Source organism: Macaca fascicularis, chromosome 10 (genome assembly GCF_037993035.2).
Source record: "Macaca fascicularis isolate 582-1 chromosome 10, T2T-MFA8v1.1".
Taxonomy (NCBI): domain Eukaryota; kingdom Metazoa; phylum Chordata; class Mammalia; order Primates; family Cercopithecidae; genus Macaca; species Macaca fascicularis.
In genome coordinates, this window is record NC_088384.1 from 13,927,826 (window position 1) to 13,951,984 (window position 24,159).

Below are 24,159 nucleotides of genomic sequence, written 5' to 3' on the forward strand. Positions count from 1 at the left end.
TTTTTTTTTTTTTTTAGACAGAGTCTTACTCTGTTGCCCAGGCTGGAGTGCAGTGGCATGATCTCAGCTCACTGTAACCTCCACCTCCTGGGTTCAAGTGATTCTCATGCCTCCGCCTTCTGAGTAGCTGGGACTATAGGTGCACACCACCATGCCTGGGTTATATATATAGATATATAGATAGTTTTTTTTTTTTTTTTTTTTTGAGACAGAGTCTCGCTCTGTCTCCCAGGCTGGAGTGCAGGGACGCCTTCTCGGCTCACTGCAAGCTCTGCCTCCCGGGTTCACGCCATTCTGCCTCAGCCTCCTGAGCAGCTGGGACTACAGGTGCCCGCCACCATGCCCAGCTAATTTTTTGTATTTGTAGTAGAGATGGGGTTTCACTGTTAGCCAGGATGGTCTCAATCTTCCTGACCTTGTGATCTGCCCACCTCGGCCTCCCAAAGTGCTGGGATTGCAGGTGTGAGCCACTGTGCTCAGCCAATTTTTATATTTTTAGTAGAGATGGGGTTTCACCGTGTTGCCCAGGCTGGTCTCGAACTCCTGCGCTCAATTTGATCCGCCTGCCTCAGCCTCTCAAAGTGCTGGGATTACAGGTGTCAGCCACCGTGCCTGGCCTCAATTTTTTTTTTTTTTTTTTTTTTTGTGAGACGGAATCTTGCTCTGTCGCCCAGGCTGGAGTACAGTGGCGCGATCTCGGCTCACTGCAAGCTCTGCCTCCTGGGTTCACACCATTCTCCTGCCTCAGCCTCCCGAGTAGCTGGGATTACAGGTACCCGCCACCATGCCCTGCTAATTTTTGTATTTTTAGTACAGTCAGGATTTCACCATGCTAGTTAGGCTAATCTCAAACGATCCACCCGCCTCGGCCTCCCAAAATGCTGGGGTTACAGGCATGAGCCACCATGCCCAACCCAGTGTCAGTTTTTTACTATCACATCTGGTACACAGGGAGCTGTTTCCTGCCCAGAGTTGGGTCCCAGGGCCTGGCTCAGAGACACAACAGTCACCCCTCATGCATTTGCCAAAGGAAAGTTTCACAGCCTCAGATCATCATCAGAGCAACTGGAGGCTCAAGAAAGTGGAGGATTTGATGTTGTGCCCCTCTCTGATCTCTTTTTTTTTTTTTTTCCAGATAGAGTCTCGCTCTGGCAATGGCATGATCACAGTGCACTGCAGCCTCGATCTCCTGGGCTTAAATGATCCTCCTGCCTCAGCCTTCCAAGTAGCTGGGACTGCAGGCATGTACCACTACATCCGTTAATTTTTTGTTTTATAGAGATGGGATCTCACTTTGTTACCTAGGCTGATCTTGAACTCCTGGTTTCAAGCACTTCCTTCAGCCTCAGCCCCCTAAAGTGCTGTGATCACAGGCAGGAGCCATTGTGCCCAGCCCCCTCTCTTACCTTGAAACCATCTCTGGTCTTGGCTACTGGAGAGGAGGGGCACATTGTGGGGTTTGCCTCCAAGCCTCTGGCCTTCTTGGCTGTCTTTGCTGATTCCCTGGCCTCCACCCAGGCCTATTCTCATCTCATTCCACACTTTCCTCTGCAGACGATAGCCTCATCCATGAGCAAGACTTTGGTCAGTGACAGATCCTGAAGACTCGCAGGCCTCCATCTCCTGTGGTGGTCTGGCCCTGAGCTCCAGCTCCCCCAATTCACTAACCTCCCCCTCATCTCCACTGTGTCCTGCCGGCACCCCACACCATGCCCCAGACAACTCCAAACAGACCTCCCAACCCAAGTACCCTGCCTGGAGAAATAACAGGAGTCAGCCATGGGTTTCTGCCCTCCCTCACCCCCAAATCCTGTAGATGTGCCTGTTCAATTAGTTCGAAAATGTGTCAATTTGCCTCCATCTCAAAGCCCTGATCATCTCTGGCACTGATGAGTACGTGCACCTTTTCCTGGCGGGTCATCTGATTCACTCTCACCACCCTGCACACTCCATTCTCTCTGCCCAGCAATCAGAGTGACTGTGAAAAAAGCAAATCAGGGCCAAGCGCAGTGGCTCACACCTGTAATCCCAGCACTTTGGGAGGCTGAGGCGGGCAGATCACGAGGTCAGGAGATTGAGACCGTCCTGGCTTACATGGTGAAACCCTGTCTCTACTAAAAATACAAAAAATTAGCTGGGCGTGGTGTGGTAGCGGGCGCCTGTAGTCCCAGCTACTCGGGAGGCTGAGGCAGGAGAATGGCGTAAACCCGGGAGGCGGAGCTTGCAGTGAGCCGAGATCGCGCCACTGCGCTCCAGCCTGGGCGACAGAGCAAGACACCATCTCAAAAAAAAAGAAAAAAAAAGAAAAAAGAAAATCAGAACATGTCACTCCCTTATTGGTGGCTCACACCTGTAATCTCAGCACTTTGGGAGGCCAAGGAGGGTGGATTGCTTGAGGCCAGGATTTCAAGACCAGCCTGAGTAGCATGGTGAAGCCCCATCTCTACTAAAAATACAAAAATTAACTGGGCTTGGTGGCGCATGCCTGTAGTCTTAGCTACTTGGGAGGCAGAGGCAGGAGAATCGCTTGAACCTGGGAGACGGAGGTTGCAGTGAGCCGAGATCATGCCTCTGCACTGGAGCCTGGGCGACAGAGCGAGACTCCATCTCAAAAAAAAACAAAAACAAAACAAAACAAAACTCAGAATCCTAAGTCCTCAACATGTCCACAAAGCCGCACAAGGCCAGTGAGACCAGGCCCCCCCCATTCTCCATCCTTGTTCTATAGCTCCTCTGTGCCCCCTCTTGCTGTCCTCTCCAGCCCAATGTGCAGCCTCCTTTCTGCCTCAGGGCCTTTGCATATTCTTTGTTTGTTTGTTTTGTTTTGAGAGGATTCTCGCTCTGTTGCCCAGGCTGGAGTACAGTAGTATAATCTTGGCTCACTGCAACCTCCGCCTCCTGGGTTCAAGAGATTCTCCTGCCTCAGCCTCCCGAGTACCTGGGAATACAGGCACCTGCCACCACACCTGGCTAATTTGTGTATTTTTAATAGAGATGGGGTTTCACCATGTTGGCTAGGGTGGTCTTGAACTCCTGACCTCAGGTGCCCACCCATCTCAGTCTCCCAAAGTGCTGAGATTACAGGCATGAACCACTGCACCCGGCCTCTTTGTTTGTTTTGTTTTTGAGACAAGGTCTCACTCTGTTGCCCAGGCTGGAGTGCATTGGCACACTCACAGCTCACTGCAACCTTGAACTCCTGGGCTCCAGTGATCCTCCCACATCAGCCTTCTGACTAGCTGGGACTATAGGTGTGCACCATCCTGCCTGGCTAATTTTTTTTTTTTTGGTAGAAATGGGGTCTCACTGTGCTGCCCAGGCTGGTCTCAAACTCCTGAGTTCAAGTGATCTTCCTGCCTCAGCCTCCCAAAGTGCTGGCATTACAGGTGTGAACTGCTGTGCCAGGCTGGCCTTTGCACATTCTACTCCCTTCCTCTCCTCTTCCTGCAATTTCACTGACTAATGCTAATGCCCGCACAGCCTTTACCAAGCAGCTGAAATGTCATTTTTTTGGAGACAGTTTCCCCAATGCCCTATCCTTTACCTTCATGCCACTTACTATTCCTTTATACATTTATCACAACCAAGATTAAATAATCATGTGCATGATTACTTTCTTACTGTCCATTTCTCTTGCTAGACTACAAGCCCTATGAAGTCAAGCCAGGGATATGTCCCCCTCTCCTCATCTCCTCCTCCCTCTCCGTCTCCCCTTCCCTCTCCCCCTCCCCCTCCCTGATTTCTTTTCTTTTCTATTCTGTTCTGAGACATAGTCTAACTCTGTCACCTAGGCTGAAATACAGTAATGCGATCACGACTCACTGCAGCCTCCACCTCCCAGTCTCAGGTGATCCTCCCACTTCAGCCTCCCAAGTAACTGAGACTATAGCTGCATGCCACAACGCCCAGCTAATTTTTTAAATTTTTTTGTAGAGATGGGGTTTTGCCATGTTGCCAGGCTGGTCTCGAACTCCAAGTGATCCGTCCGCCTTGGCCTCCCAAAGTGCTGTGATAACAGGAGTGAGCCACTGCGCCCGACTGTGCCTTTCTGATTTATCATGATTTCCCCAACATCTAGCATAATTCCTGGCACATTTTAAGCACCTATTCAGTATATATGAATTCATGAGCTGACCCACAGTCTCAGGTGGGAAATGGTGGGATTGAGACTAGAACTCAGACCAGCCTGAATCCAGAGCTCTCCTGTTCCATGCTTGCCATCTTCCCAACCACTGGGAGAAGGTCATTTGCATGAAAGATGGACTCCCAGGCATCTGTTCCCTGAACCTGAACTTGCAGGCGAGCACAGGAAAGCTATTATTGGAGGTATCAAGACCGGTAGAAGCCAGGCGCGGTAGCTCACTCCTGTAATCCCAGCACTTTGGGAGGCTGAGGTGGGTGGATCACCTGAGGTCAGGAGTTCGAGAACAGCCTGGCCAACATGGCGAAACCCCGCCTCTACTAAAAATACAAAAATTAGACAGACATGGTGGCGGGCGCCTGTAATCCCAGCTACCAGCTACTTGGGAGGCTGAGGCACAAGAATTGCTTGAACCTGGGAGGCAGAGGTTGCAGTGAGTCGAGACTGCGCCACTGCAGTCCGGCCTGGGTAACAGAGGGAGACTCTGTCTCAAAAAAAAAAAAAAAAAAAATACTAGTAGAAAAGAGTCCTCCAAGGTTTACTTTTCTGGTCAGGAAGGGGGAAGACAGGAAACTAACATGAACTGAATTAGCCACATGGGTCTTGGGCTAAGCAGTGCCAGATGTCCTGAATGAGAAGCCTATTGCCCCAACTTCAGCCATGAGGACAGTGAAGCCAGAGAAGTTAACCCCAGGGGACACAGCAGGTCACGGCAAACCTAGGACTGGAGCTCGGGCCTGCCTGGCTCCCAAGCCCAACAGCAGTAACCCCTTCCCAATGGCACCTCTAGGAAACTAACCCCTGCATGAAACTGGCTGCCAGGCTCAAGGGGAGCTTCAGGCTGGGCGCGGTGGCTTACGCCTGTAATCCCAGCACTTTGGGAGGCCGAGGTGGGCAAATAACGAGGTCAGGAAGATTGAGACCATCCTGGTTAACACGGTGAAGCCCCATCTCTACTAAATATACAAAAAATTAGCCGGGCGAGGTGGCAGGCGCTTGTAGTCTCCCAGCTACTCGGGAGGCTGAGGCAAAAGAATGGTGTGAACCTGGGAGGCGGAGCTTGCTGTGAGTCGAGATGGTGCCACTGCACTCCAGCCTGGGCAACAGAGCGAGACTCTGTCTCAAAAAAAAAAAAAAAAAAAAGAGGAGCTTCAGACCCCAGTGGGAATGACGAAGCCATGGGGGTCAAGGTTGGAAGGACCCTCGGAGGTTCATGGGTCTGAGGTTTCTCATCGTGTGTATCAGGTCCTCTGTGTTTACATGCATGGGGGCTTGGCAGCAGACTACATCAATCACAAGGTAAGAAAAGGACTCTTCTTCACTCCTTCAATAACTTGAAGAAGAAAATCTCGGCTGGGCGCAGTGGCTCATGCCTGTAATCCCAGCGCTTGGGGAGGCCGAGGCGGGCAGATCAGAAGGTCAGGAGTTCGAGACCAGCCTAACCAACATGGTGAAACCCTGACTCTACTAAAAATACAAAAATTATCCAGGCGTGGTGGTGCACTCCTGTCATCCCAGGTACTCAGGAGGCTGAGGCAGGAGAGTCACTTGAACCTGGGAGATGGAGGTTGCCATGAGCCGAGACTGAGCCACTGAACTCCAGCCTGGCGACAGAGAGAGACTCCGTCTCAAATAAAAAAAAAATAAAAAGAAAAGAAAAGGACTCTTCTTCACTCCTTTAATAACTTGAAGAAGAAAATCTCCAGATCTCCAGACCAGGTGCGGTGTCTCATACCTGTTATCCCTGAAGTTACGGAGGTTGAGGTGGGGGGATCGCTTGAGCCCAGGAACTTGAGACTAGCCCTGGCAACATAGTGAGATCCCGTCTCTACAAGAAAATTAGCCGGGCGTGGTGGCATGTGCCTGTAGTCCCAGCTACTCAGGAGGCTGAGGTGGGAAGATCATTTGAGCCTGGGAGGTTGAGTCTACAGTAAGCCATGGTTGGACCACTGCACTCCAGCCTGGGCTACAGAGCAAGACCCTATCTCCAAAAGGAAAAAAAAAAAAAAAAAAAAAGAGAGAGAGAAAGAAAATCTCCAGATGATGCTGGTGTATTCTTAACATCTTTCTAACATCTGCTAATCTCCCTTTTTGACAAAGAGACAGCAGGACTCAAGCTCAGAGCCTTCCACAGAAAACACTCTCGGCCCTCAGAGCCCAGTGCCGCCGCCATGTCCTCCAGCGCTAGCGCGAGTGCCCTGCAGCGCCTGGTGGAGCAGCTCAAGTTGGAGGCTGGCATGGAGAGGATCAAGGTCCCTCAGGCAGCTGCAGAGCTTCAACAATACTGTATGCAGAATGCCTGCAAGGATGCCCTGCTGGTGGGTGTTCCAGCCGGAAGTAACCCCTTCCGGGAGCCCAGATCCTGTGCTTTACTCTGAAGGCTCTAGGAGAGAAGTTCACTGAGGAATGCCTTCGAGCACAAAGTGACGAATGACTGCCTTCAAGTCTCAAGAAAACACTTTTCCCTACCTCTAATTAGAGATATTTTAGCCCTTTCCTGTGGCCTGGTCCTATAGCGAAAATCACAGAAATTCATGAGTTTCTACTTGAGTGAGGAAACTGGGTGAAGGAATAGAGTTTTAAATAGTAATAGCCTGTTTTTTTGTGCAAGTACTTTTATACATAAGACAAAGAAAAACCTTACCACCAAATATACCAAAATGCACCTGTTTCATAAGTGAGTTACTAATATTTCTATACCTGGAATATCATGTGTGTTTTATTTACTGGATGTTTACATTTTAAGAAGGAAAATAGTTGTGTTTATTTAAACAAATGAATACTTGTAAACTGTTGTTCCTGGAAGATATTTAACACATAAAAAAATGTGTTCTTGGCCGGGCGCGGTGGCTCAAGCCTGTAATCCCAGCACTTTGGGAGGCCGAGGCGGGCGGATCACAAGGTCAGGAGATCGAGACCACAGTGAAACCCCGTCTCTACTAAAAATACAAAAAATTAGCCGGGCGCGGTGGCGGGCGCCTGTAGTCCCAGCTACTCAGGAGGCTGAGGCAGGAGAATGGCGGGAACCCGGGAGGCGGAGCTTGCAGTGAGCCGAGATCGCGCCACTGCACTCCAGCCTGGGCAACAGTGTGAGACTCCGTCTCAAAAAAAAAAAAAAAAAAAAAAAAAAAAAAGAAAAAAATGTGTTCTTTTCGGCCGGGCGCGGTGGCTCAAGCCTGTAATCCCAGCACTTTGGGAGGCCGAGACGGGCGGATCACGAGGTCAGGAGATCGAGACCATCCTGGCTAACAAGGTGAAACCCCGTCTCTACTAAAAAACACAAAAAAAAACTAGCCAGGCGAGGTGGCGGGCGCCTGTAGTCCCAGCTACTCGGGAGGCTGAAGCAGGAGAATGGCGTAAATCGGGAGGCGGAGCTTGCAGTGAGCTGAGATCCGGCCACTGCACTCCAGCCTGGGTGACAGAGCGAGACTCCGTCTCAAAAAAAAAAAAAGTGTTCTTTTCTCATGAATTCACAATTCCTAAATGAATACAAGAAAGTACAAATTGCTGGGAGGAAGAATAGGCTTTACTAATTGACTGATGTCTTGATTTTTCTAAATGGGAAGATTGTTTTATTTTTAACACTAAATATAGGAGCAGTTTCTTAGCAAACTTGTTTGGAAAAGTTAATGTTATGATGTGCATTAGGCTGCCCCATTGTGTATATAAATAAAGCAGATTCAATCTTCGTAAAAAAAAAAAAAAGAAAACACTCTCGAGGCCAGGTGTAGTGGCTCATGCCTGTAATCCCAGCACTCTGGGAGGCCGAGGCAGGTGGATCACCTGAGGTCAGGAGTTTAACACCAGCCTGGGCAACATGGCGAAACCCTGTCTCTACTGAAAATACAAAAATTAGCTGGGCATGGTGGCAGGCACCTGTAATCCCAGCTACTTGGGAGGCTGAGGTGGGAGGATCGCTTGAACCCAGGAGGTGGAGGTTGTGGTGAGCTGAGATCACGCCACTGTACTCCAGCCCTGGCAACAGAGCAAGACTCTGTCTTACAAAAAAAAAAGAAAAAAGAAAGAAAGAAAAAGAAAATACTCTCGAGTTAGGGTTTAATGACATTTCTGTTTTGTTTTTTTCTTTTTCTACCTTTCTTCTGTGTTTTGGTTTTTTTGAGACAGGCTGGAGTGCAGTGGCGTGTTCTCAGCTCACCACAACCTCCGCCTCCCAGGTTTAGGTGATTCTCCTGCCTCAGCCTCCCGAGTAGCTGGGATTACAGGCATGGACCACCGTGCCCAGCTAATTTTTGTATTTTTAGTAGAGATGGAGTTTCACCATGTTGGCCAGGCAGGTTTCAAACTCCCGACCTCAGGTGATCCACCTGCTTGGCCTCCCAAACTGCTGGGATTACAGGTGTGAGCCTCTGTGCCCAGGCTCTACCTTTCTCCTTAACTTTATATACACAGGAAATAATTATAGTTTTCTACTTGTGTTGATGATGTGAAGTTTTTTTACAATAGGAGGGGAAAAAGATGTTGATTTAAAGACTAACAAAGTAAGTAATAGATTAGATGAGGCTATGGTAACAATCGTATCATATAAGCAGGAGGAAAGTGACTGAAGATTGTGAAACATTCACATGGTTCAACCACTTCATTGCAATGTGGGAAAACCGAGGCTCTGGCCAGGAGGAAGTTCAGCATCTGGGTTCAACTGTGAGTTAGCGGACACTACAGGCCCAGTCCTTCACCCATGCCTCCATCCCAAACCACCTCAACCACGTGGAGAACTGGCTCACCTGGTATCTTGCTCCGTGGGCCTCCTCAGGGTGGAAGCAGTTTTGACGGCGGTTCTGGGTAAGCATGTTGGCCTCAAAGTGTTCACAGGGGGCATCCCCAGGCACCTCCTCCATATTGGGTGAGTCAGGGCAGGGCAGTTCCTATAATCCAATGGCTGAACCTCTAGGTGAGGCCTGGCAAAAATGAGGGAGAGGCAAAGACCAGATGACTGGCTGGCCACTCACCTGAACCTCAGCCCCAGTTGCCCCAGTTTCCAGACAAGGACCAAGGAAATAAGGTTACTCATCCATTCCTTTGGATGTTCCTATTCTCCATCCATTCCTGTTCATTTATTCACTCAACAAACACTCGCTAAGCACCTACTAAGCACCCAAGCACTCTGCCAGCATTTGATGTGCGATTTCTAGTCCTTACTGCAGTGTTGCTGAAAGTGCATGCCAAGGACTCTGCATTACACCCTCCTGGGCTGTTCATAAAAATGCAGATACCAGGCCGGGCACAGTGGCTGATGCCTGTAATCCCAGCACTTTGGGAGGCCGAGGCGGGCCGATCACTTGAGGTCAGGAGTTCGAGACCAGCCTAGCCAATATGGTGAAACCCCGTCTCTACTAAAAATACAAAAATCAGCCGGGTGTGATGGGGCGTGCCTGTAATCCCAGCTACTTGGGAGCCTGAGGCAGGAAGATGGCTTGAACCCGGAAGGCGGAGGTTGCAGTGAGCCAAGATCGCGCCATTGCACTCCAGCCTGGGCGACAGAGTGAGACTCCATCTCAAAACAAAAAACAAAAAAATGCACATTCCAGCTGTGCCCAGTGCGGACGGATCATTTGAGCCCAAGAGTTCAAGACCAGCCTGGGCAACTGGCGAAACCCTGTCTCTACAAAAAATATAAAAATTAGCTGGGCATGGTGGTGCGCGCCTGTAGTCCCAATTACTCAGAAGGCTGAGGCAGGAGAATTGCTTGAACCCAGGAGGTGGAGGTTGCAGTGAGCCGAGATCGTATCACTGCACTCCAGCCTGGGTGACAAGAGCGAGACTCTGTCTTTAAAAAAGAAAAAAAAAAGTGATTTCCCCGGTGATTCTAGTGCGCCCCAAAGTTTGAGTGTCCTTGTATTATAGCTACTCTGCATTGTAGATCAAATTAATGCCCATTTTAGATCAGGCAACTAAGGCTCAGAGAGGTTCCTTTGCTCACTCAGGGTCACAGTGGCTGATTCAAATCCAGGGCTGTGTGTGTCCCTGCTCTCTTGGAGGTGGAAGTGAGGAGCACTGGATCATACTGCCAACTCGCACAGCTCCCTTGGGAAGCACAGCGAGGGAGGCAAAAGGCTGACCAGATATTTTCAGAGTTGAGGATGACGTCTTTGACAAACATGAACAGCCTGAAGTCACACAGCAAGTTTGTGGCAGAGCTTAGCCAAAAAGAAACCCTAATGTGTTGTTTTGTTTTGTTTTGTTTTTTTAAGACAAAGTCTCTCTCTGTCGCCTAGGCTGGAGTGCCGTGGTGTGATCTCAGCTCGCTCGGCTCACTGCAACCTCCATCTCCTGGGTTCAAGCAATTCTCCTTCCTCAGCCTCCCAAGTAGTTTCTGGGATCACAGGCATGTGCCATCATGCCTGGCTAATTTTTGTATTTTTAGTAGCGACGGGGTTTTGCCATGTTGGCCAGGCGAACTCCTGACCTCAGGTGATCCACCCCCTTCAGCCTCCCAAAATGCTGGAATTACAGGTGTGAGCCACTGCACCTGGCCCCTAGTTTCTTTTTTGAGGAGGTGGTGGGGGCAGGGTCTTGCTCTGTCACCCAGGCTGGAGTGCAGTGGCTCGATCACAGCTCACTGCAGCCTCAAACTCCTGGGCTCAAATGATTCTCTAGCTTCAGTCTCCCCAGTAACTGGGAATACAGGTGCACGCCACCATGCCCAGCTAATTTTTTAACTTTTTCTTTTGTAAAAATGGGCTCTTGGCCAGGTGCGGTGGCTGACGCCTATAATCCCAGCACTTTGGGAGGCTGAGGCAGGTCGATCACTTGAGGCCAGGAATTCAAGACCAGCCTGGCCAACATAGTGAAACCCTGTCTCTACTAAAACTACAAAAATTAGCTGGGCGTGGTGGCGCACGCCTGTAATCCCAGCTACTCGAGAAGCTGGGGCAAGAGAATTGCTTGAACCCGGGAGGTAGAGGTTGCGGTGGAGCTAAGATCGCCCTGCTGCCCTCCAGCCTGGGCAACAGTGTGTCTCAAAAAACAAACAAACAAACAAACAAAAAGGCTCTTGCTGTGTTACCCAGGCTGGTTTTGAACTCCTGAACTCCTGACCTCAAGTAATCCTCCTCCTTCAGCCCCTCAAAGTGCTGGGATTACAGGTGTGAAGCATCACACCCTTCTGAAACCCTGGTGTCTTAACTTGTACAAGGGTTCTCCTTTCTGGGTGCCTCTTGGGCCGCCAACATTCATGCCCTAGAATGAAGCTGGGTCAGGAGAGTCACTTAAAAATGCCCTCCCCACCCACACAGAGCCCCAAGGGGACGGTGGGGGGTGGGAGGAACCCAACATCCCAAAACACAAGCAGCTTTTGGTGCCCCCAGGTCACCTGCCCACATTCATTCATCCTCACCTGGTGTGTTCCAGGGATCAGGCTTTTGTTGCCGATCTTGGTGGAGAGCTGAGGAATTTCACCTCCTCCCCTGGGACAGCCAGGGCCAAGGCTCCTCCATCATCAGACCTGGAGAAGGGAATGGGGTGGGGGCGACAGCAGGGCACGGTGGGGAGAGGGCCACCCACTGGCCCTTCCGTGGCCCCAGGGTCTCTGATCCTCCCCGGGCGGTCGTCCTCCCGGCTCCTGGTGGTGGAAGAGGGGCGCATCGGCCCCGCCCGTCCTGGGCGTTTCTCTCCTGGTCTGGCCACATAAAGGAGCGTCGCCTAGCAGGAGAACGCCGCTGAATTTTCCTGGGGGTGGGTAGGTGGCTCTACTCCACGTGCCCCTCTCTGCTCCCGTTTCCTCCCCTACCCACACCCAATAGGCAGAATCCTTCTCTAAAATGCACTTGAGATGTGGATATAATAATCAAAACCTTAAGCAGTTACACATGCCCCACCCAGAGAATGGACCCGAGACCCTCTCCATCCAGGCATTCAGCCAGTTCTTCCCCGGATCCCTCGACCCCTACCCCTCCCGTAGGCCTCCCCCTACCAGCTCCTCTTTTCTGCGGCCCAGTGCTAACCTTGGCTGGATTTCCACGCACAGGGGCTTTCGGGGTGGGAGTGCCAGGGTCATGGCCTCTTTATTTTAACAATGAATCAGAGCGATGCTCGGGAAGTGGAAGGCAGGCCACGCCCCTGACGCGCTCGCATAGGCTCTCTCTGGGTGCCTCATTTACATGAAGACTGTGGGACTCTGTGGGACTGGACAAGCCAGAACAAGGGGCGGGGCGGAGGCGGGCGGGGCACGGATACCTCTGAGAGCGGGACTCGCTGCACGTTTAGCCTGGGCAGCCTGCAGCACTCGCCCACTGGGGGTCCCCAGGGAGCCCTAGAGAGGGCTGGCACTGGCGGATCTGGCTCCTTCTGACCTCTTTCCCGTTGGTTCATTCTGGCGACAGTCCGCTGGGCTGGCTTTAGCCACAGACCTTGGACTAGAGTCTTAACCTCTCCGTCATGACAGTTTTCTTACCGCGGGGGCGGAGGTTGCAGTGAGCCGAGATAGCGCTATTGCACTCCAGCCTGGGCGGCAGAGCAAAACTCTGTCTAAAAAAGAAAAAAAAAAAAAAAAAAAAAAAATAGCCGGGCGTGGTGGTGTGCGCCTGTAGTCTCAGCTACTCAGAAGGCTGAGGCAGGAGCATCGCTTGAACCCGGGAGGCGGAGGTTGCAGTGAGCCGAGATCACACTATTGCACTCCAGCCTGGGCAACAGAGTGAGACTCTGCCTTTAAAAAAAAAAAAAAAAAGGTTGTTTCCCATCTTTTTTCCTTTTGGTTGATATTTGGCAACTGCGGTGACTGGGAGGGGAGGAAGAGGGTGAAATTCACTGGACAGGGAGGAAGGTTGCAGCAGGAGTCCAGGAGAGATGGATGCAGTGATGAAATGGGGAAGGTAGACTAGATTCAGACACTTGCAGGCAGGTGAGCTTGGCACTAGGGTCATGGAAATCTTATTTTATTTCGAGAGTTGTTGGGGATTGGCCGGGCGCGGTGGCTCAAGCCTGTAATCCCAGCACTTTGGGAGGCCGAGACGGGCGGATCACGAGGTCAGGAGATCGAGACCATCCTAGCTGACACGGTGAAACCCCGTCTCTACTTTAAAAAATACAAAAAACTAGCTGGGCGAGGTGGCGGCACCTGTAGTCCCAGCTACTGGGGAGGCTGAGGCAGGAGAATGGCGTGAACCCGGGAGGCGGAGCTTGCAGTGAGCTGAGATCCGGCCACTGCACTCCAGCCTGGGCGGCAGAGCGAGACTCCGTCTCAAAAAAAAAAAAAAAAGAGAGTTGTTGGGGATCACCTGGGGATTGGATTCAGACAGAATTGGCTGAGAACCTACATTGACAAAGGCTTGTGCCCAGAGCAGAAACAGAAATGACTAAGATACAACTTCTCACTCAGAAAGCTCGTGATCTGGTTCGAGGGACAAACCAGGATCCACTGTGTTCAGTGTTTACAAGAAGGAAACACCTACTATCATGGGAGGCCAGGTGGAGAAAGGAGGAAGCAGAGAAGGCTTCTCCTAGGAGGTGGCTCAAAGGTGAGGAGAGCGAGAAAGGCTGAGAACAGCCTGCAAACCTCTGAAGGTGTGTGGCGGAGGCCGATGCTAGCTCAGAACAAGGCAGGCATTTCCAGCAGTGCTCACAAGGGATCAGGCAGTGAGCTCTCCGAGCTCAGGAGGAACCGAAGCTCTTCACCAGAGCCACCTGCAAGCCAAAGGAAGGTCAATGGCTCAAACCTGGGGATGTCAAGGTCGTCAACACCACTGGGACCTTGGAAAGGATGGAAGCTGAGGTTTATATGATCCTGGAACACCTGCCCCCACAGTTCCTCACCTCACCTCACCCCCCTGGGGAGAGCTCAGGCCACCCCGAAACAGATCCTACCAAAAGAAGTTTTCTTTTAGCAGGCTGAGCCCAGCCCAACTATGGCCACAGCTCATCGTTTACCAGCACACGGCCTGACCTCAGTGTGGAAACCGAGGATGGATAAATGTCTGCTGTGACTTAAGCCCCACACAGATGGATCCCCTCATGACAGCCCTTTATATATTTGGCTTCTGTGAAATAATCTGCTGATTGTACCCCAACACCCATTCTCTCCTTTTATTTTTGAGATGGAGTCTTGCTCTTGTCACCCAAGCTGGAGTGCAGTGGCGTGATCTTGGCCCACTGCAACCTCCGCCCCTCGGGTTCAAGCGATTCTCTTGTCTCAGCCTCCCAAGTAGCTGGGATTACAGGCACCTGCCACCACACCTGGGTAATTTATATATATATATATATATTTTTTTTTTTTAATTTTTTATTTTTTATTTTTTTTGAGACAGAGTCCCGCTCTGTCGCCAGGCTAGAGTGCAGTGGCATGATCTCGGCTCACTGCAACCTCCACCTCCTGGGTTCAAGCAATTCTCTTGCCTCAGCCTCCCGAATAGCTGAGATTACAGGCGCGTGCCACCATGCCCGGCTAATTTTTGTGTTTTTAATGGAGACAGGGTTTCACCATGTTGGCCAGGATGGCCTCGATCTCTTGACCTTGTGATCCACCCGCCTCGGCCTCCCAAAGTGCTGGGATTACAGGTATAAACCACCACGCCCTGCCCCATTCTCCCCTTTCTAACACAATCCCCAATTATCATCTGGGCACTTGGTTTCCCAGAATAGAAGAGTTCCTGGCTGGAAGGGGTGGCTCATGCCTGTAATCCCAGCACTTTGAGAGGCCACAGCAGGTGGATTACCTGAGGTCAAGAGTTCGAGACCAGCCTGGCCAACATGGCAAATACCCGTCTCTACTAAAAACACAAAAATTGGTCAGGCGTGGTGGCGGGTGCCTATAGTCCCAGCTACTTGGGAGGCTGAGGCAGGAGAGTTGCTTGAATCCAGGAAGCAGAGGTTGCAGTGAGCCAAGATCGCATCATTGCACTCCAGCCTAGACGATGAGCAAAACTCCATCTCGAAAAATAAATAAATAGAAGAGTTCCCAGCCTGTCTTGCAGCTAGGAGGTCCCTTGCCTCTGCCTCATGCCTTTGCCTCCTGCCTGGTCAACAGGACACGCCAAGTGCCAATTTTTTTTTTTTTGAGATGGAGTTTCACTCTTGTTGCCAAGGCTAGGGTGCAATGGCACGATTCTCGGCTCACTGCAACCTCCACCTCCCAGGTTCAAGCAATTCTCCTGCCTCAGCCTCCCGAGTAGCTGGAATCACAGGTATGCGCCACCACGCCCAGCTAATGTGGTTTTTTTAGTAGAGACAGGGGTTTCTCCATGTTGGTCAGGCTGGTCTCGAACCCCCAACCTCAGGTGATCCACCGGCCTCAGCCTCCCAAAGTGCTGGGATTACAGGCGTGAACCACCGCACCTGGCCCTAAATGTTTTCAAAAGGAGGGGCATGTTCTTTTTCATCCCCTTTTCTTCCTGCTGGCTGAAATGCAGACATGTTGGCCGCAGCTCAAGCAGCCACCTTGTGCTGTGAGGCAAGGGCCATATGTTGAAAATGGCACACAGCATAGAGTTAGAAGCCCAGCATCCCAACCTCCAACCTTCCCAGCTCCAGGCTGGGAACCTCCCATCTTTGTTAACCTGGGAACTCTTACACAAGCCAGTTGTTTTTCAATTTTGTTTTAGAGCATATGCAGCTAAACCTAACTCTTCTTGGTAAATCTCCCAGAGGCCCAACTCTGGAGAGCAATAGGAGGCAGGAGCTCAGATGCCGCCACAGCACGGTGAGAGGCTCCTGGAGAAAAGACAAGTTCTCCAGAGGGCTCTGAATCCACCACCCCGATCCTAGAATTGGTCAAATCACTGTGACTCAACTTTCCTGGTCTGCTGGAAGAACTGAAGACACACACGGAAAGGAGTGGCTAAGAATTTAATACCGGTAAACACTATAAATTGTAAATGTAAGTTGTAAATGACCTTGTCACTGGAGAGGGGAGAAGGAACTGGAGTCAGACGTCCCAGCAGCAGCAGCAGCAGCGGTGACATGCAGTAGACACAGCCAGAGAGCAACAGGCGCTTTGGGAAGTGGTTCATGCACGTGGTCTTATTTTAGTCTCAGGGCAGCCCTAAGAGGTAGGTACCTTATGTCATCTTACACATGAGGAAACACACCAGAGAGGTCAGCACCGCAAGAAGCTCATGCAGCGACCAAGCAGCAGAGCCTGGATTCAAACCTGAGCCCTGCTGTGTGCAAGAACCCCTGGGACTCAGCTGTTCCTGCTCACAGCAGGCTGAGCACCAGAGCCACCTGGAGGGCCCATAATAGGCACCACTCTGCCCAGGCATGAGGCAGCCAAGTAGCACATACCACCCAGGGAGGACAACGAAAAGGTGGCAGGGAGAGCAGGTGGGCAGAGCCAGAAGGCCAGGCCAAGGTGCTCAGCACAGTCCCTGAGGTGCCTTTGCCATAGCCGGTGCAGCCCTCAGACTCCCACCAGCCTTCATGAGTGGGTTTTGATGGTGACATGGGAGAGGGCCTGCCCACTCCCAGGTACAGCATAACTGAGCCACAGTCACTTAGCCTGCCCCACTGCAAGCCCTGGCTGCTGGCTGTGGAGAGAGGACAGCCCTGCAGACCCTGCCTCACTGCTCCCCCCGCTCCAGGAGCTCCCGCATCACGGTGCGTAGAGCCCGCAGTCCTGTCACAGGTGCCCCTCACCACACTGTCCTGTCATCCTGACTCCATAGTCCATGGTCGTTGGCAAGCCCTGGGAACACAGCTCACTCCCCTTTGTGGTCCTAGTGTTTAGGACCCAACATAGCTCCTCTAACCAAGGCACAACCTGAAATTCTTTCACTCCTGCCCAGGACTGACAAGCCGGGACAAACAAGGGACAAGGTTTCCATCCACTCACCCATCCGGAAGGAGTGTGAAGACATGGCCCCTTGTTGAGTTCTAGCTGGCACCCACAGGGTCTTCTCTAGAGGGGCCACTTGTGTGCAAGTCAAGATGTAACTGCTTTATTTTTTCATTTTTTTTGAGACAGGGTCAAACTCTGTCGCCCAGGCTGGAGTGCAATGGCATGATCTCAGCTCACTGCAGCCCCCACCTCCAGGGTTCAAGCGATTCTCCAACCTCAGCCTCCCGAGTAGCTGGGATTACACACGTGTGCCACCACACCCGGCTAATTTTTGTATTTTTAGTAGAGACAGGGTTTCACCATGTTGGCCAGGCTGGTCTCGATCTCCTGACCTTAAGTGATTTGCCCGCCTCGGCCTCGCAAAGTGCTGAGATTACAGGCGTGAGCCACTGAGCTGGGTTGCAATTGCTTTAAAAAGAATTAATTAATCCTTCCATGTTAGGCCCTGCCTGGGAGATACTGGAAGTCTGGGGACGCTGCCCCAGTGTGGTGATGGGGAATGACCTGGGACTCGACTGCTTCTACCACTTCAGTGTCAGCTGAGGAGACTCCTGGGGCCCAGGACAAGGCACAGGCACAGAGGCTCCTCGGTGAAGGGCATGGGGGGCACTGCTCCCCCACTGGCCTCAGAAGCCTGCTTTTCAGAGCAGCAGGTGGGCTCTGGATTCTAGCAATGGACACACGGATCCTTAACCCTGGTTAGTATCTTAACACAGGGAGAGCTATACAAAAAACTAGCTGGGCGTGCTGGTGGGCACCTGTAGTCCCACCTACTTAGGAGGCTGAGGCAGGAGAATGGTGGAACCCGGTAGGTGGATCTTGCAGTGAGCTGAGATCAAGCCACTGTACTCCAGCCTGGGCCACAGAGCGACACTCCGTTTCAATAAATAAATAAATAAAACACAGGGAGAACTGGACTTTATTGTAGCCACAGGGCAAACTGCTGGAGACAGACCCATGGGCCCCGACCATTTCCACCACCCCAGAAACCTGCCGTGTGCGTGGTATCACGGACAAACAAATCACAAGCACACAACTCTCTGATGAGTTCCAGAAATCTGATGAGTGCCAGGTGGGGTGCACATTTGGGAAGATGCCCCAGCGTGGCTCTGAAGGCTCTGAAGGCTCTTCCTGGGGGAGGCCTGCTCTCCGCTGCCTGCTCCTTCTAGAATTCAAACCCCAGGCAAAGGCAGCTGGCCCCAGGCCAGATAGCTCCTGGCTTCCCAACCTTGAGCTGTGCAGTCATTACCTAGGTGCAGGCTGGGCTACAGGGACAGCCAAGCTGAGAAAGGACAGGTCCTCGAAGCCTAGGCTGGGGCACTGCTTGGTTCTTGGTCTCACTCCCCGCTGTGCCGTGCTTTGCCTGTCAGACGGCGGCGCTGGGCCTTGCTGGTACGAGTGGCCCTTGGGGGCTTCTTGGAGTCCTGGGTCCGTTGGGGATGTTTCCTCTTGACCTTTTTGCGGCTGTGTGCATGCAGTGAGGCTGTGAGAGAGGAGATCCTGGGGATGGGCAGAAAGCCTCAGTTTAAGACTGCGTTGTGGAGTGACTCACCACCTGGCTCATGGAGGGGATGTCAGGACAGGTTGCAAATGCCAGGACCACCAAGTTCATGCCAGAGTTGGCCTGCTCTACCTCCAGAGTGCTTGCCAGCAACTCAACTCAGAGAGACAGGCCCTTCACCCAGGCATGAAAGGCATCGGAGGTCAGACACTCTCAGGGGTGGGTGGGACAGGATGGGGCAATGAGGAGAGGCTGAGGATCACTGGACAGGCAAAGCAAAGGGCTGCTCCGGGCCCTACACCTGCTCCACACCACCCCTAAGAGCCAGGTCACTACTGCCAGCCAGGAGGGGTGGGACCGGGAAGGCAGCAGGCCAAGACTCACCGCTGAGAGAGCAGGGGGTCTCTGGACTTCCTGGGCAAGGCTTTGGTTGGCTTCTCCATGGATGACGCCGCCTCCTCAGACCCGTCTCCAGACCCTCCCTAAAGAAGCACAAGACAGGTAGCAGTAGCTCGGGGGGCCTGGGCTGGACACCCCGAGCCACCATGGCTCTGGCAAGTGCATCATAGGCCTGGAAGGGGACTAAAGAAGGCCTCGGATGGAAGAACAGTCTATCTGTCCTAAAGCAAGGATTACACAGGGGAAGGCCTGTTTCCAAACCCTCTCCTGCCCCTAGAAGCTTCCAGTACGTACTTGAACATTCAGGAATGAAAATCCTAGCAAAATGGGGACAAGACTTGTCTTTGTATCAGACCTTGCAGAAGAATGAGCGTAAAATGAAAGACTGGTGTGAGATCAGTATGGTTTGGTTTGGTTTTGTTTTTTGAGATGGAGTCTCGCTCTGTCACCCAGGCTGGAGTGCAGTGGTGCGATCTTGGCTCACTGCAACCTCCACCTCCTAAGTTCAAGCGATTCTCCTGCCTCAGCCTCCCAAATAGCTGGGATTACAGGCGCACGCCACCACGCCTGGCTAATTTTTTTTTTGAGACGGAGTTTCGCTCTTTTTGCCCAGGCTGGAGTGTAATGGCGCAATCTTGGCTCACCACAACCTCTGCCTCCCGGGTTCAAGCTATTCTCCTGCCTCAGCCTCCCGAGTAGCTAGGATTACAGGCATGTGCCACCACATCCAGCTAATTTTGTATTTTTAGGAGAAACGGGGTTTCTCCATGTTGGTCAGGCTGGTCTCGAACTCCTGACCTCAGGTGATCCGCCTGCATCGGCCTCTCAAAGTGCTGAGATTACAGGCATGAGCCACTGCACCTGGCCCCCTGGCTAATTTGTATACTTTTAGTAGAGATGGGATTTCACTATGTTGGCCAGGCTGGTCTCAAACTCCTGACCTCAGGTGATACACCCACCTTGGCCTCCCAAAATGCTGGGATTACAGGCGTGAGCCACCGTGCCCAGCCCCAAGATCAGTATGGATGTGATGGGGAGTGGCTCCAGGACTTAAGGACACGATAACCCATTCAAGGAAATATGTTTTATATCATAACTGTGTGCATATATGTCCATAAATTCTTAGGCAAACCCAGATACAACTGCAATGGAAACAGCTGTCTCATGAAATAATATTTAACATGATACTTTCAGATATTTTCAATTACATTATTTTTTTTTTATGCTGGTTGCAACCTACTCATGATTCACCACCTACAGGTTGAAAACCCACTTAGTGCACACAGACGTGCCAGGGCTGCAAATCGCACAATGGGAACGATCACAACAAACAGCTACCTTTTGTGAAGCTTACAACAGGGCTGGGCGCTGCGCCAAGTGACTCACACAGATTAACAACTTTTATCCTCACACCAATCCCACAAGGCAGGTGCCACCATCAGCAACCCCCAGTTCACTGATGGAGAAAGGGAAGCAGGCAAGGTGAAGGAGCCTGCCCAAGTTCCTGAGCTGCTCAGCAGTGGGGCTGGCCTCTGCAGCGCCCCAGAAGCAGGGAATGAAGGGTCCAAAGGGAAGGAGCCCCTGCAGTGGGGTACCCACAACATGGGCCAGCACTGAGCAACCCTGAGAAGCCAGTCTGCCCCCACACTGCTTCTTCCCAGGGCTGAGACTGGGACCTACCTCAGGTGGGGTCAGCCCGAGCAGCCGGGCCCCTGAGAGGTCCAGGTCACTGATGGTGGTCACGGTGACTGTGTGGTTGGGGTGGTCATACTGCACCGACTCCGTCTTTGCTGTCACCAACCGGTCCAGCTCATCTGCCTCCTCTGTGGGGGTGGACACAGACCTGGCGTCAGCCAGGGGAACGAGAGACCAGGCTCCAGCCTCCCTCCCTCCCGGGAGTGCAATGCCTCCTCTACTCTGTGGATGTGGAGCGCATCCACAAGGTCACTGGCTGTAGAGCCTAGTCTGCGGATGCATGTTGTGAATGATCCTGTTTCCTTCATGCTCTAGCTGGTTCCCATGTCAGACAAACCCTCTATGACAGCTACAGCTGTCCCTCCCCTCCGCCCCTAGTCCTTTCCATCCTCAAAAACTGGGTTCTCGGCTCATGCTTGGTTAACCATGGGGTTTGGGCCTCCTTCTCCTGGTCTCTGTTCCATTTGCACTTAGAGGTGCTTAGGACAACCCCTGGCCCCAGGGTACCCCCCAAGATCCCTAGGGCCAAGGAGGTCAGCTTCTATCCCTTCCACCCACCAGGCCCGTCAGCTGTTCTCCAGGTCAGGCCAAGCAAGCCACTTACCCAGCGCCTCTTCTCTCTCTGCCAGCATCTTCAAGTATTCCTGGTGGCGCTGAAACCACGTGGGCAGGGAACACAGTGAGTATGGCCTCTTAGTCCAACCTCAGGCCAGGGTATTATTAATCACCCCCAAGGTGAGTGAGACCATGATCCCTACTGCAAGATCAGGAGGAGACTCCATCTTCCATCGTTCCCAGACCCAGGCCCACGGAGTCTCCACCTGTATAAGCTGTTTCCCAGTCCTGCCCACGCACACGCCGCCCCATGCCTGCAGCTGCCTCTATTAGGGAAATCCAGGGCTACAAGTGCCCTAAGAATCAAAGACCCCCTCCCACCTTCCCCCTGCACACCTCCTCCCGAAGCTTCCTCTGCTCCTCTTTTAGCCGCTGCTTAATCTCCTCAATGGCTGCCTTCTTCCGCTCGACCTTCCGCTTGTGGAAGCCTGTCAGGTACTCCCTACAGGAAGGAAGCCGGAAGAGACAAGGAGAGAAGGGCTCACTCTAGGAGAAAAACGGCTAATGCCGCGCTTGCTACGTGCTAGGCACCATTCCAAAAATGTACAAGTATTAGCTCATTTAACCTTCGCAACAATGGCCAGGCATGGTGGCTCACGCCTGTAATCCCAGCACTTTGGAAGGTCGAGGTGGGCGGATCACTTGAGGCCAGGAGTTCAAGACCATCCTGGCAAACATGGTGAAACCCCATGTCTACTAAAAACACAAAAATTAGTTGGTGTGGTGGCGCATGCCTGTAGTCCCAGCTACTCGGGAGGCTGAGTGGGGAGAATTGCTTGAGCCTGGGAGGCAGAGGTTGCAGTGAGTCGAGATCAGGCCACTACACTCCAGCCTAGATGACACAGCTAGACTTTGTCTCAAAAACAAACAGCCGGGAGCGGTGGCTCAAGCCTGTAATGCCAACACTTTGGGAGGCCGAGACGGGTGGATCACGAGGTCAGGAGATCGAGACCATCCTGGCTAACACGGTGAAACCCCGTCTCTACTAAAAAAAATATAAAAAACTAGCTGGGCGAGGTGGCGGGCGCCTGTAGTCCCAGCTACTCAGGAGGCTGAGGCAGGAGAATGGCGTGAACCTGGGAGGCGGAGCTTGCAGTGAGCTGAGATCTGGCCACTGCACTCCAGGCTGGGCGACAGAGCGAAACTCCGTCTCAAAAAACAAAAACAAACAAACAAAAAACCCTCACAACAACCTGTGCAGTGGGTAGCAATCTCCATTTTACAGATGGGGACGCTGAGGCACAGAGTCTAGGTTACTTGCCCAAGTTTAAAGAAAAGATACATTTAGGCCGGGCGCGGTGGCTCAAGCCTGTAATCCCAGCACTTTGGGAGGCCGAGACGGGCGGATCACAAGGTCAGGAGATCGAGACCATCCTGGCTAACCCGGTGAAACCCCGTCTCTACTAAAAAATACAAAAAACTAGCCGGGCGAGGTGGCGGGCGCCTGTAGTCCCAGCTACTGGGGAGGCTGAGGCAGGAGAATGGCGTAAACCCGGGAGGCGGAGCTTGCAGTGAGCTGAGATCCGGCCACTGCACTCCAGCCTGGGCGACAGAGCGAGACTCCGTCTCAAAAAAAAAAAAAAAGAAAAGATACATTTAGGAAAATAAAGGAGATACTGCCCCTTTCCACTCAATACTCTCCAGGGATCTCAGGTTCAGGGAACAGGGCCAGGTGCGGGGGCACACACAGTACATGGGGTAACCCCTTCCACACCGGCAAACCTCATTACTCTCTCAACAGGGCTTTCAGGCCACCCTCATCCAGACCTTTAGAAACCCTGCACTGGACCAACACCATGTCTCCAAGACACCTGACCCTGAACTCGCCTGTAGGGCCTGTTGATGCACGCTAGGAGTTTCCTGACGATGCCCAGCATTTCCCACCCTCTCTCCCTCGGTCTGATCTCAGCCCCTTCTCATCTCCGCAGTGCCAGCTGCTCTCTTCCCATTTTGTCCCACAGTCCAGCACTGGGCTTTTCGCTGACCCGCTACCATGTGCCATTTATTTGTCTGGCCGGACGCTGAGGCTCAAGGGTTCACTTTCCTGATACGGGACCTAGCACACCAAAGGAGCCCAATAAATGTCTGGAGAGCGAATGAATGAACTTAGGCCACTCTCATTTCATTGACTCATCATTCGCCAGCCACGGCTGGGCGCCTACTGTGTGCCGGGCCGATGGACTGGGCTGGGCTAGGGTGGTCGAAGCCACTCCTCTGAGACCCGAGCTGCCGGCTGTCTGGCGGCGCAGAAAACACTAGGCGAGGTGGGGAGACCGAGAAGGGAGAAGCGGGAACGGGAGCTGGGAGGCCGAGAGGGGTTCTCTAGCCACGCCAGGGGGCGGGGCCGGAAGAGCCCTCCGCGGGAGCGTGCTCGGCCCCAGACCTGGCCTTGGCCGCGAAAAACAGCTCGAGGGGAGTCCGGTCCGGCTTTGCCACTCACCGCCTCTTCTCCTCGTCGAAGCTGAGAACGAGCCTGGGCCGCCGGTCGTCACCATCTCTCCTCTTCTTCTTGTTGCGGCCCATACCGGTGAGGCGCACGACTTCCTCTCCCTGGAGACACTTCCGGGTGTAGCGTACTCATCCTCCCGGGTGTAGCGTACTCTTCCTCCCAGGCGCACACCTCAGCGTCGCTCCGCAGTTCCGTCCGCCAGGCCCCGCCTTTTAAAGGGACTTCCCAGCTCGTTTTCTTCCCTCTTCTCACGCATGAAGCGCTGCTCTCTGACCTCTCCATGACTCCCAGTTCCAGCCCCTCCCCAGAGTCGCTTCAGTGAGAGCGAGGTCCCCTGGATCCGATTGCCTAGGACTGTGCCTGGCACACACTCAATATGGAGTTACTCGTGAATGGCCAAAAATTTCTGTACTGTCAGGCCTCTGAGCCCAAGCCAAGCCATCATCGCATCCCCCGTGACTTGCACATACACGCCCAGATGGCCTGAAGTAACTGAAGAATCACAAAAGAAGTGCAAATGCCCTGCCTCGCCTTATCTGATGACATTCCACCACAAAAGAAGTGAAAACCGC

At 52.5% G+C, this 24,159-nt stretch overlaps 3 protein-coding genes across 19 annotated transcripts in view; 1 reads left to right on the top strand and 2 right to left on the bottom strand.

Moving 5' to 3' along the window:
- Positions 1-7,851, top strand: part of LOC102125944 (guanine nucleotide-binding protein G(I)/G(S)/G(O) subunit gamma-10-like) — a 45,019-nt gene extending 37,168 nt beyond the window's left edge. For 3 of the 7 annotated variants that reach the window (XR_012418754.1, XR_010578348.2, XM_074003823.1), the window contains one exon: positions 1,136-7,851. Coding sequence is in view for 5 of the 7 variants with exons in the window: in XM_074003823.1 (XP_073859924.1) it covers positions 6,313-6,519 (207 nt within the window). In the remaining 2 variants the exon portion in view is untranslated. The remainder of the gene's footprint in view (positions 1-1,135) is intronic. The other 4 variants (XM_065522154.1, XM_065522155.1, XM_074003822.1 and 1 more) reach the window with 2 other exon arrangements.
- The window catches only part of TRIOBP (TRIO and F-actin binding protein), a 78,107-nt gene extending 65,935 nt beyond the window's left edge, over positions 1-12,172 (bottom strand). For all 11 annotated transcript variants that reach the window (XR_012418752.1, XR_010578343.2, XR_012418753.1 and 8 more), the window contains exons 1-3: positions 12,103-12,172; positions 11,496-11,603; positions 8,884-9,057 (exon numbers count right to left, since the gene is read on the bottom strand). Coding sequence is in view for 8 of the 11 variants with exons in the window: in XM_045363663.2 (XP_045219598.2) it covers positions 8,884-8,997 (114 nt within the window). In the remaining 3 variants the exon portion in view is untranslated. The remainder of the gene's footprint in view (positions 1-8,883; positions 9,058-11,495; positions 11,604-12,102) is intronic.
- A 5,657-nt stretch (positions 12,173-17,829) lies between these two features.
- On the bottom strand, positions 17,830-23,708 carry NOL12 (nucleolar protein 12). The gene is made up of 6 exons (XM_005567346.4): positions 23,579-23,708; positions 21,475-21,580; positions 21,128-21,176; positions 20,509-20,651; positions 18,814-18,911; positions 17,830-18,428 (listed from the first exon to the last, which is right to left on the bottom strand). The coding sequence occupies exons 1-6, from the start codon at positions 23,659-23,661 to the stop codon at positions 18,266-18,268; spliced, it is 642 nt and encodes a 213-aa protein (XP_005567403.1). The 5' UTR covers positions 23,662-23,708; the 3' UTR covers positions 17,830-18,265.
- Positions 23,709-24,159: the final 451 nt, after the last annotated feature.

What these genes read in the sequence shown, in the direction of transcription:
- NOL12 (XM_005567346.4), bottom strand. Translation starts at nt 23,661, where the DNA reads ATGGGCCGCAACAAGAAGAAGAGGAGAGATGGTGACGACCGGCGGCCC. An exon ending in AGAGGAAGCTTCGGGAGGAG is followed by an intron (nt 21,177 to 21,474) that starts GTGTGCAGGGGG and finishes ACGTGGTTTCAG; the next exon opens with CGCCACCAGGAATACTTGAA. An exon ending in GACCCCCTGCTCTCTCAGCG is followed by an intron (nt 18,429 to 18,813) that starts GTGAGTCTTGGC and finishes GCCCATCCCCAG; the next exon opens with GATCTCCTCTCTCACAGCCT.